This window comes from Gymnoscopelus braueri (assembly GCF_963280865.1).
Source record: "Gymnoscopelus braueri genome assembly, chromosome: 1".
Lineage (NCBI taxonomy): Eukaryota > Metazoa > Chordata > Actinopteri > Myctophiformes > Myctophidae > Gymnoscopelus > Gymnoscopelus braueri.
In genome coordinates this window covers 2,439,765-2,452,264 of record NC_137603.1, presented here as the reverse complement: position 1 = coordinate 2,452,264, position 12,500 = coordinate 2,439,765, and the positions used below count along the sequence as shown (strand labels likewise).

The window sequence follows — 12,500 nt, the reverse complement described above, 5'->3', positions numbered from 1 at the left end:
TCCAGTAGAACTAAGACTAGTGGAGAAGAGATCCAGTAGAACTAAGACTAGTGGAGAAGAGATCCAGTAGAACTAAGACTAGTGGAGAGGAGATCCAGTAGAACTAAGACTAGTGGAGAAGATATCCAGTAGAACTAAGACTAGTGGAGAAGAGATCCAGTAGAACTAAGACTAGTGGAGAAGAGATCCAGTAGAACTAAGACTAGTGGAGAAGAGATCCAGTAGAACTAAGACTAGTGGAGAAGAGATCCAGTAGAACTAAGACTAGAGGAGAAGAGATCCAGTAGAACTAAGACTAGTGGAGAAGAGATCCAGTAGAACTAAGACTAGTGGAGAAGAGATCCAGTAGAACTAAGACTAGTGGAGAAGAGATCCAGTAGAACTAAGACTAGTGGAGAGGAGATCCAGTAGAACTAAGACTAGTGGAGAAGAGATCCAGTAGAACTAAGACTAGTGGAGAAGAGATCCAGTAGAACTAAGACTAGTGGAGAAGAGATCCAGTAGAACTAAGACTAGTGGAGAAGAGATGCAGTAGAACTAAGACTAGTGGAGAAGAGATCCAGTAGAACTAAGACTAGAGGAGAAGAGATCCAGTAGAACTAAGACTAGAGGAGAAGAGATCCAGTAGAACTAAGACTAGTGGAGAAGAGATCCAGTAGAACAAAGACTAGTGGAGAAGAGATCCAGTAGAACTAAGACTAGAGGAGAAGAGATCCAGTAGAACAAAGACTAGTGGAGAAGAGATCCAGTAGAACTAAGACTAGTGGAGAAGAGATCCAGTAGAACTAAGACTAGTGGAGAAGAGATCCAGTAGAACTAAGACTAGTGGAGAAGAGATCCAGTAGAACTAAGACTAGTGGAGAAGAGATCCAGTAGAACTAAGACTAGTGGAGAAGAGATCCAGTAGAACTAAGACTAGTGGAGAAGAGATCCAGTAGAACAAAGACTAGTGGAGAAGAGATCCAGTAGAACTAAGACTAGTGGAGAAGAGATCCAGTAGAACTAAGACTAGTGGAGAAGAGATCCAGTAGAACTAAGACTAGTGGAGAAGAGATCCAGTAGAACTAAGACTAGTGGAGAAGAGATCCAGTAGAACTAAGACTAGTGGAGTAGAGATCCAGTAGAACTAAGACTAGTGGAGAAGAGATCCAGTAGAACTAAGACTAGTGGAGAAGAGATCCAGTAGAACTAAGACTAGAGGAGAAGAGATCCAGTAGAACTAAGACTAGAGGAGAAGAGATCCAGTAGAACTAAGACTAGAGGAGAAGAGATCCAGTAGAACTAAGACTAGTGGAGAAGAGATCCAGTAGAACTAAGACTAGTGGAGAAGAGATCCAGTAGAACTAAGACTAGTGGAGAAGAGATCCAGTAGAACTAAGACTAGAGGAGAAGAGATCCAATAGAACTAAGACTAGAGGAGAAGAGATCCAGTAGAACTAAGACTAGTGGAGAGGAGATCCAGTAGAACTAAGACTAGTGGAGAAGAGATCCAGTAGAACTAAGACTAGTGGAGAGGAGATCCAGTAGAACTAAGACTAGTGGAGAAGAGATCCAGTAGAACTAAGACTAGTGGAGAAGAGATCCAGTAGAACTAAGACTAGTGGAGAAGAGATCCAGTAGAACTCAGACTAGTGGAGAACAGATCCAGTAGAACTAAGACTAGTGGAGAAGAGATCCAGTAGAACTAAGACTAGAGGAGAAGAGATCCAGTAGAACTAAGACTAGTGGAGAAGAGATCCAGTAGAACTAAGACTAGAGGAGAATAGATCCAGTAGAACTAAGACTAGAGGAGAAGAGATCCAGTAGAACTAAGACTAGTGGAGAAGAGATCCAGTAGAACTAAGACTAGAGGAGAAGAGATCCAGTAGAACTAAAAGACAAGTCATTTTATGTTTGGTTGCGCTCGGGTGTTGCGCTCTGAAAATAGCAGATCTACAAGCTCACAACGCGTCACAACGCGTTTTTCCACCCCGTAGTTTTTGTCTGAAACGACGATCAAAATGTATTTTAAGAGAAAGTGTCCACACACCACTGAGTGACGTCACAGCGTCACTAAGGTCCATTATTATTTACAGTGGGTTTTTCCCTGGTCTAAGAAGAGACTGAGTCTAGTCAACACTTTCTCAACACTTTTTCATCATTGGCTGTCCTTTAAGCCAATGGGGATACTTTCCCATACTCTGAACGGGCGGTCTCGTCCTCCCAAGCTATGGTACTAGACACGCCTCTCAGTGAGCGCTCATGAAGACGACAAGGCGTGGCGTGAAATGTGAGAGAAGGCTAACATGACACCGGGACCCCCGAGCAGCTGTTCCACCGTCTCTCCGTCCAATTACCTGAGACGGCGGCCCCCGCTGTGCCAATCTAGCGGTGTTTATTCACTTACAGAGCATGACCACACGAGACAAATCAATTCTGTGTCCCCCGTGTCGCTGTCTCTCTGCCTCTCACACGCACACACACACACACACACACACACACACACACACACACACACACACACACACACACACACACACACACACACACACACACACACACACACACACACACACACACACACACACACACACACACACACACACACACACCTCTCTCGCTGGGATGAGGGATGGGACAACGCTCATGCAAAATGCATGACAGCACTGAATAATTCACCATCCTTTTTATTTCCTCCTCATGCAGAGAGAGAGAGAGAGAGAGAGAGACAGACAGACAGACAGACAGACAGATGGACAGACAGACAGACAGACAGACAGATGGACAGACAGACAGACAGACAGACAGACAGACAGACAGACAGACAGACAGACAGACAGACAGACAGACAGACAGACAGACGGACAGACGGACAGACGGACAGACGGACAGATGGACAGACAGAGAGACACAGATGGACTGACAGAGATATTTGAGTTGGAAAAAAAGAATGAGGTATGCGATTCAGGTGTAGGGTACATCCATTGACTGTAAAGACATATGGACGTGAATGTCACCCGTTGGTTTCTACAGTATATATAGCTCACACACCTTTATGTCTTACCTCAGGTACTTTACCGCACCGGATAGATATGCGGTACCATGTGTAAATATGTAGATCATTTGTTTGTTTTTACCAGCTTGCAAAGCATGCTGGTCTAAGAAGAGACTGAGTCTAGTCAACACTAGCCTGAGGCTACGAGCTCAATCCATGGTCTTGAAGGGCGGACCCAAACACAGCCGCCCGGATTTGTGCGTGGCTTCCTATTGCTTCACCAATCTATGTCCCCGCCTCCCCTCCCCTCCCCCCCTCGGCCTGTGCACGGAGCACGCTGACGTCACCAAATTTAGAGCGACGCCCCTCTGCACTCTGATTGGTTAGGAGATAACAAGGTCCAAGACCATCGTTCCTGCATGGCTCCCCCAGGCTTTTTTTCTTTTGTAACAAAAAAAAATGCCTGGGTTTCCGAGGCTAAGTCAACACTTTCTCAGCACTTTTTCATCATTGGCCGTCCTTTAAGCCAATGGGGATACTTTCCCACACTCTGAACGGGCGGTCTCGTCCTCCCAAGCTATGGTACTAGACACGCCTCTCGCCTCTATGGCAGTGTTGCCAGATTTTGATTTCACCCACTGTTTTGCACCTGTAAACCTGTACATGTGACAATAAAGTTGTCACATTTGTAAATAATGTCATATCTATTGGTTCTTGAGCCTCTCCTATGTTTCATTCTTACTGACACCTGAGTTGACCTCCGGGGATCCGTAAATGTTTATCTCATCTGATCTTATCTCTTAGTAAAATGGTTTTAGAACGCGGTGCCTGGTGGCTCAATCAGTTAGTGCAGTGGTTCTCAACAGGTGAGTCGGGACCCCCAGGGGTGGTCCCCACATCATTTTGGGGGGGTCCGCCGATGACAGTAAAGTGACAATTTAATGACTTTTAAGACCTTTTTAATACCTGAACAAAGGTCAAACATTGGTCAAATTGTCAAATAATATAAGAAAGAGGCAAAAAAATAAATAAATAGACGATCTACAAGCTCACAACGCCTCGCGTTGTGAGCTTGTAGATCGTCTATTTATTAATTTTTTGCCTAACGCATATATTATATGTTATATTGTATATTATATACTATATTTATCTTATATTACTTACGCTCGTAGATTGGCTATTTTCACAATATGTATCTGTGGAACCGAGTCAAACAAAATGTAATGCCTCAACTCCTACATTCCTAGTGATTATCAGGTTTGGGGGGTCCCCAGTTCAAATATGATTATTTTTGGGGGTCACCCCCTGTGACCGAACAAACGCTCTGTGGCAATGATTACTATCAGAATATAGTACTTTAACCTTTTAACAAAATGAAAATAATAACATACTTACCCTACCTTTAACCCATTAACTCATTGGCCGCCATTATCGCATTAACGCGATCTAATAAATAGCGCGCTTGGCCGCCAGGATCGCATTAATGCGATCTAACGTCTTTATTGATCTTTATGCTCTGATCACGCTATTCTGTTATGAATCAGGCTAAGTTTCGGGTTCCACTTACTTCAACCACCACTGCATCCGGTTCCATGACTTGGGTTCCGTTTTCGGTTTTACATTTTTCCCCCCAGTCATTTTCGACCATAATAGGGAAACAAACGGTTTTTCACACGCTATGAAAAGCGATCGGAGACCTCCCCTCCTATAATCTATGGTCTGGGTGACGAACAGCCATCCCCGTTGTGTATCACAAAGTAATTTTCGCCGATAACAGAATCTGAGACATTTCACTTCCGGATCATGTGTTTCACTGTGTGAGTGGGTCTGGGAGGGGGCGAGTGTGATCGAGAGGCGATCAAGCTTGGTATGTGCTGCTCTCTGGTGGTGGAACGATCAAAACGATTCAAGTGTCAAGGTAGACTTTCTAGATGTGAATTAAATAACAAAATAACGAAACAAAAAAATACGAAAATCGCTGGCAAGGGCTGCTATGAACGAGGTTTTAACTCTGGCAGTCAATGAGTTAAGACCTGGAACTGTGTCATTTTTAGATTTGAGCTAAAAAGCATTGTTTTACACTTTGGGCTATTCAAAAATAGCAGATATACAAGCTCATAGCGCGGCACCGAGTGCCGCGCTACGAGCTTGTAGATCTGCTATTTTTGAAAAATCGTGAAAAATGTGTGCAAATCTTTGAATATATATATTTTTAAAGCGAACATTTTTAACTCAAATCTTTGCTTCTGGGGGTCCCTGGAACAAAATATTTTGATGGGGGTCCGCGGCCAAATACATATAATTTTGGGGGTCCTTGACATGAAAAAGATTGAGAACCACTGATACAGAAACATACGTTTTTCAGAAAACTGTTGAGATTTAGGAGACATGTAGAATCGGCTTCAGGTCTTAATGGGTTAATAGTTAAAACACAAAAAAAAATATCGCTACATTTGCTAAAATGGATTTGCGGCCCCAGTGAAACACTGCTCTACACTAATGGGCATAAAATGCACAAAAAAAAACACCCCCACCAACCTTTATGCAATGTGTTAAGACATGCAGGCAGAATGTTCTATTCAGTAATGGTGGTCACCATGAAGGTCTCTGAGAGATGACAATCTCACCATGAAGTCTCTGAGAGATGACAATCTCATCATGAACACCACAAAGAACTTTACAATCCTCACACCTGAGCTCAACTCTGAGCGCCTGGAGGAGCGTCTTCTCACAGAGAGACATTTCACTGTGTTCAACAACACAATGTCAAAGTCACCACACAGGGTATTTCAACAGCACCCTTGACAAAGTCCAAGGACAAAGTCTTCACTAAAGTCCACTCACTGTGCACACAGGCAGTTTAGTATGAGTATTGTCAAGGCCTTGATACATAGGTTAACTTATCTGCACCAACAAGAGTCAAGACACAATAATAAGTGCACTGCAAATAGTAAGTAAGTGAGCCTTGCTTGTGGCCCAACGGGCAGGAGCCTTTCTACTGTTTCTGGGGGAGTGAGGCAGCTTGATGTGCAAGTACACCCCTAGAATGTCACAGAGACTTACTTAACCCAAGACCTTTACTTGTCAATCCAATCCAGTCTGTACCATTTCTATAGTCTTTGGTATGACCCAGCCGGGGAATTGAACCCCAATCTACGAATCTCAGGGCGGACACACTATCCACAAGGCCACTGAGCAGTTAAGTGAAACCGGTGTCACAATATATAATTCAGTTCAAACCTGCCGGTGAAACAATACGGGTAACCTAGAAATATAAAGGCAAAAGCGTTAGAATTGAATTTTTCAAAGCTGCTCTGCAGCCTGGAATCCAGACTGATTGCTACGTTCTGCGTTTTTTTTCTCCCTCTCACTTCACTTCACAGTCTGGAAAGCCTCCAATCTCCGTGCACATACGGGAGAAAACGAAACGCGGCTTCTGATTGGTCTGGGGGGACAGTGTTGTCCAATGCAAAACCAGAGTCACTTCCTACGTAATAGAAATACGAGTCCAATAGAACCCCTGGTGGCCAGACTGAGTAGCGAGAGAGTGAGAAAAAGACGAACGCAGCGAATCAGTCTGGATTCCAGGCTATGCCTTTTCACTGGATGAGTTACCTGGTTCCAAAGGCTCCCCTGGTGCCGGTAGGAGAGTTGAGGCTGTCCCCCGGCTTGGGCGGCCTGTCGCCGCGGTTCATCTGCTGCAGGATGGAGCTCAGCTCCGTGATGACCGTGTTCTTGGGGTCCGGCGTGGACGGCGGGCTGCGCAGCTCCGGCGGCTGCTGGTCCCCCCACAGCTTCGACGACGTCCTCTGACCGAGGCCCCGGGGGGGAGGGGGGTCCGACGACGACGACGACGAGGGGTGGTGGTGGTGCGATCCGGGGGGAGGCGGGGGAGGGGCCTGGGGGGGCGGCGCTCCGTAGGACTCCGGGGGCTCCTCGATGAGCGCGTCGTGGTAGAGCGCCGTGCGGTTGATGACGGGCTTGGCTTTGGGCGGCTTGGGCGGGGGCACGGGGGGCCGTTCCGCCAGGTAGCCGTGCCCCCCCCCGTCGGTGGTGGCGTTGTAGAGGCTCTCCAGGGCGCTGTCGCAGAAGCCCCCCTCCGAGGACAGGGTGGAGATGCTGGAGACGGTGCTGGTGGTCTCCATGTGCTGGGGGTCTCCGCCGCTGCTGCGGCTGTCCACCTCCTCGATGCCCGAGTCGCCGTGCACCGCCAGCGGCTCCATCATGTCGGGGGTGGGGGGAGGGTAGCCTGTCACCGGGACAAAATGGAAGTTGACGATTAACACATTCCATGCCAGAGTTTAATCTCATAATGTACTCACCAGTGCCAGCGTTTTATTGTTGTTTTTTTGTTTTTTTCATGTCGCCACAGACCTCGCTAAATAAGTTAAAAGTGCGCGTTCATTTGGTTCTAAACACACAGCGGATCTGTGAGAAACGGCCAGCGAAAATCCGTGCCGCCATCTTGAAGATACAGCCGATCAACGGTAAACAGTGATCAGCGAGGAGAAAAACAACAACCGAGAAAATCGAGTTTTAAACAGGATCCCAGACAGGAAGCGGATACGATCGAAAAAACCGGAACCCGAATAATTCTGTTTCCGACCGGAAACCGGAAACGGAAATGGATCAAAAAAATTCGGAAAGTGCACCTGGGGCAATTTCAATGGGAATCGGCGGTTCGCGTAGATCTACGCGACTGGCACGCTGCGGCTTTAAATAGGTTCGCGTAGATCTACGCGATTGGCATTCAATGTGTTAATTGCCATACAAGTAATTGTGATTAACGATAAGATAGTTTTTCATGGCGTTAAACATTGGAACATATGAATGAATTTTTTTTCTCTGTTTGCCATTTAGGCTTCGTAAAAAAAAAGTGCACAGGGGAAGATATGACAAATAATACACAAATAAATGACTGACATATTTAATCATTTTATACTTTCTAAACGTTTTTAAAATAGCAGAAATAGCTGATCTACAAGCTTACAACGTGTCATGAAGTGACGCGTTGTTTATTTTGCCAATTATGCCGATAATACAAAAATAATTGCGATCAATCAAATATTTGCTATTATCTCAAATAATTGCGATAAGATGATTATGTAATAATTATGACAAGCCTACCGGGCGGGAGGCAGTTCCCCACTCCTCCTCCTCCTCCTCCTCCTCCTCGCTTGTGCTGCTGCTCGCCGACGGGGGGCGGGGCGTGGGCCTGGTAGGACGGCGGCAGAGCCGGGGGGAGGGGCCCCAGCACCCCGCCCCCGTTCCGCCTCTGCTGCTGCTGGAGCAGCATGTGGGCGACGGCGCTGGCCTGCTCGTCCGGGATGTCGACGCTGTTGGCGAACTCCAGCGGCGGGGGGAGGGGCTCCGAGAAGACGAACTCCCCCTCGTCGATGTCCACCGAGGCCAGCGGGGGCGGCGGGATGCGGAAGGGCAGCTTGACGGGCTCGTCCAGGGACTCTCCGCCTCCGGGGGTCGTCATGCTCCGCCTCCGCGGCTGGGCGGGGCCAGAGGCGGGGCTGGGTTGGTTGGGGTCCCTCAGCTCGGACGGGCTGTTGCTGATGTCCTCCTTGTTGGTGTGGACCATCAGCAGCCCGGCCGAGCCGCTGTCCGCCGGCGCGCTCTTCCTCTCCTCCACCGCTTGGTGGTGGTGGTGCTGCCGGTCCTCCCGCGCTCCGTCCGACTCGTACTTCTGCTCCGTCATCTGCCTCCGCAGGCCGCCGGCGCGGCCCCCGCCGGGCCGGCCCATAGTGGCCGCGGCGAAGCCCGCCTCCATCCCCGTGCGGAGTTTGGTGTCGATGAACAGCGGCTGGTTGAGGTCTGGCTTGTGGCCGCCGGACTGGACCGCCACGGGGAGGGACTGCGACTCGGCTTTGGGGGGAAGAGGCTGAGACTGCGGCGGGTTCTGGTTCTGGTTCTGGCTCTGCGGGTGGTTCTGCTGCTCCTTCATGGCCCGGTCGCGCGCCGCCAAGGCCAGGGCGAGCGGCGAGTTGGGGTCTAAGGGCTTGCCGGTCACAGGGTGGAGGTAGGTACCGTTGGCACTGTAGTGGGACTTGGGGGACGTGGCCGGGAGGCTGACGGGACTGTCCAGGTTGGGGTACTGGCCCGTCCGGCTGTGGAGCGGCTCCCGCACCACGGTGGGCTCGGGGCTGTTGAAGTCCGTCATGTTGCCGCTGCCGCCGCCCACCGGCTGTCCCAGTAGCGCCAGGGGCGGAGCCATCATCTTGCGGAACCTCTCGTCGCTGAACATGCCCTCGTCGATGGACTTGGACTGGCGAAGGCGGGGCATCGGGGCGGGACCTGTCGTTAAGGGTGTAACGGTCAATTAGGCTGATCGATTTAACCCTCTGATGCACAACATGGGTCAGAAATGTTATTTCATGCAGGGCTGGGTATTTATTTGATGTATCTTTTTTAAATCAATTCATTTTATATTTGAATATCACATGTATTCTTTAAATATCTTGTTTTTCATGAGATCACAAATCATTATTTCCACTTTTCTTTTCCTTTCATCATTTATGAACAATTTTTTGTATGGGGATGATGGGGGGGGGGTGGTTGGGTGGTATGGGGGGTGGTGGTTAGGGGAGTGGGGGGTATGGAGGTGGCGGTCGGGGGGGGGGGGGGGGTATGGGGGATGGTAGAGTTTATATCTATATTTGTTTAGATAGATATTTTTTGGGGCTTTCTCTGCCTTTATTGATAGGAAAGTAGGCTGACAGGAAATGGGGAGAGAGATGGGGGGGGGGGGGGGGGTGGTGACACGCAGCAAAGGAGTTGAACCCGCGACACGCTGTCAAGCTGGACCGCTAGGCCAGCGGGCGCCCCGGGAGAATTTTGAGGACAGCCATGTTTTTAGGTCAAGTTTTAAATTTGGTCGGGGGAACCGAGAGGTTTGGTGTCTGTTGGTAGGGCATTCCACATGTTGATGGCAGTACATTTCCCCCCATATTTGTGCCAAATGAAGGGGGGACAAGGTCAGCGGAGCTCCCTCTGGTGTTGTGCCCATGGGCGTCTCTCACTAGACGGGTACATGGGTACTGGTCCTCTGAGTATTTCATTGACCAGACCCATTGCAAGGTGCTGTACGCTATTGGTTCTCAAAGTAGGGTCCGGGGACCCCCAGGAGTCCTTGAGAGGGTTCCAGGGGGTCCCCAGATAATGGATAGTTATAGGAACCACATTTACCCTTACGTGGTTGTAACTCTGAGAGTGTACAAATGGAACACTCTCAAATGGTTCCATTTGTACACTAGAGATATGATGGTCTGTGGTCTAACGCAAGGGTTCTCAAATTGGGGTCCGGGGACCCCCATGGCCCTATATCGGCTATTTAAAAGAAAAATACATACTTGGGGAAAAAAATACTATTTTTGGGCGGTGAAACCGCCCCTATAAGTGAGATCTGGAAAAATGTACAAATATCTTGGGCAGTGAAACCGGCCCTAAAAGTGAGGTTTGGAAATTTGTACAATTATCCTGCGCTGTGATTGGCCAATCACAATCTATTCAGGACTGTGATTGGCCAGTGTCACATGACACATGTGCATAGCCCTATATATTAAGCAACCATAACTTGAAAAAAAACATAACTTTGTTTTTTTCAAGTTATGGTTTCTTCCATCATAAAGAGTGTTTCAATAAATGTATTTATCTTTTGTACATGATTGGTTGACTCCATTCAGTATTGTGATTAGCTAGCAAGACACCGCCCACTTCACACAGGGTGTGATTTTTTACATTCTTAACACCATAAATCTTGTATGGGGGTCCTTGGCACAAAATCTTTCCAGTTGGGGGTCCGCGGCCAAATACACATACATTTACTCTGTCTTCCCCCGTGAGCCCCCCAGACTAGCACAGTGAGCTGGGGGTTCTAGGTGAGTCCTGTGTGGGGCGGACCAGAGCCCTGTATTAGAGAGTTGGGTCACCTGTGTGGGGCGGACCAGAGCCTTGTATTAGAGAGTTGGGTCACCTCGGGGCAGAAAACAGCGCCAGTCACGTGGTTCATGCAAACTCGAAATACTGACAAATGCTCATAGACTCCCGTGCTATTCCGTAAAATCCCGGTTCAGGGCTTTGCCGCTCCTCGGACAGGGGGCATGCGGTCGGAACGGGTTTCTAACGCCAAATCAAATGGGTTCAGATCTGAGCCAAGTCTACTGAGGAGGCACGTCTGAAGCCTGTCCTGAACAGGGCTCTCCAGGCGTAAAAACAGATGATGGTGATGCGTTCTATAAAGAAATACACAAATATATATTTTTATATATATTTCCAACTCCAACGCATTCTCACTCCGAAGACGGCAAACTTAATACAATCCGGAAACGCATCTCTGTCATTTTAACCCATTGATACCTGGAACGCATCTGTGTCACTTTAGATGTCTTTCGCTATTCAAAAATAGCAGATATACAAGCTCATAGCGCGGCACCGAGTGCCGCGCTACGAGCTTGTAGATCTGCTATTTTTGAAAAATCGTGATTTTTTTTAAAATATTTTTTTCCGAAAAATTGTTGGGATTTTGAATTTTTTAGACGCGGCCTCAGGTCTTAATGGGTTAAGATTTCTTTGGCTATTCAAAAATAGCAGATCTACAAGCTCATAGCGTGGCACTCATGGCGCCCTAAGTGGCTGCCTACTTTGCCTAATGGAAGGGCCGGGCTCTGCTCGGACTGGCACCAGATGACCAGAGGTGACGCAACTCTCTCTGGTGGAGTTATTGTTTTTTTTTACCCGTCATGTCGTCGTCTCCCAAGTCTATGGACTGGAAGGAGACGGAGCTCTTCCTGGCCTCCAGCCTCTTCTCTCCCAGCCTCTTCTCTCGGTCCCGCACCGCCCCGGCGATGGCCGCCGCAAAGGGGTTGGCCAGCGAGTTGAGAGGGTCCTCGGGCCGCAGCCCCCCGCCGCCGCCCCCGGCGGACAGCGCTGATGGGTGCTCGGGCGTGGTGGGCTCGATCTCCATGCTGCTGCCCTGGCTGCTCTTCCCACTGCTGCTGGTGGACGGCTCCTTGATGATGATGGTGGGGATGGGGATGGACTGGCAGGTCCGCTCTGTGGGCGTAGTGGGCGTGGACACCGGCCCTGAGGGGAGGGAGGGAGGGGGGGCGGGAGGGGACAATCCTTATTATTGTTTGAGAGAACGAAGCAACCGGGACAAGACATCAGATACAAAATTGGAGATCCAGGCACTCAAGATTAAAAGAGGGATTAATCAATTAATGAAAAAAAACAAAAAATGGTTCCGCTTTAACACATTCCATGCCAGAGTTTAATCTCATAATGTACTCACCAGTGCCAGCGTTTTATTGTTGTTTTTTTGTTTTTTTCATGTCGCCACAGACCTCGCTAAATAAGTTAAAAGTGCGCGTTCATTTGGTTCTAAACACACAGCGGATCTGTGAGAAACGGCCAGCGAAAACAGTTTCCAAATGCGAGCCGCCATCTTGAAGATACAGCGGATCAACGCTAAACAGTGATCAGCGAGGAGAAAAACAACAACGAGAAAATCGAGTTTTAA

The 12,500-nt window shown here is 48.5% G+C and overlaps 1 protein-coding gene across 1 annotated transcript in view; it reads right to left on the bottom strand.

The window, feature by feature from the left end:
- The window catches only part of LOC308082111 (SH3 and multiple ankyrin repeat domains protein 2-like), a 163,292-nt gene that overhangs the window by 16,407 nt on the left and 134,385 nt on the right, over nt 1-12,500 (bottom strand). The window contains 3 exon segments of the mRNA XM_080423731.1: nt 6,590-7,223; nt 8,102-9,277; nt 11,717-12,064. Coding sequence (XP_080279857.1) covers nt 6,590-7,223; nt 8,102-9,277; nt 11,717-12,064 — 2,158 coding nt within the window.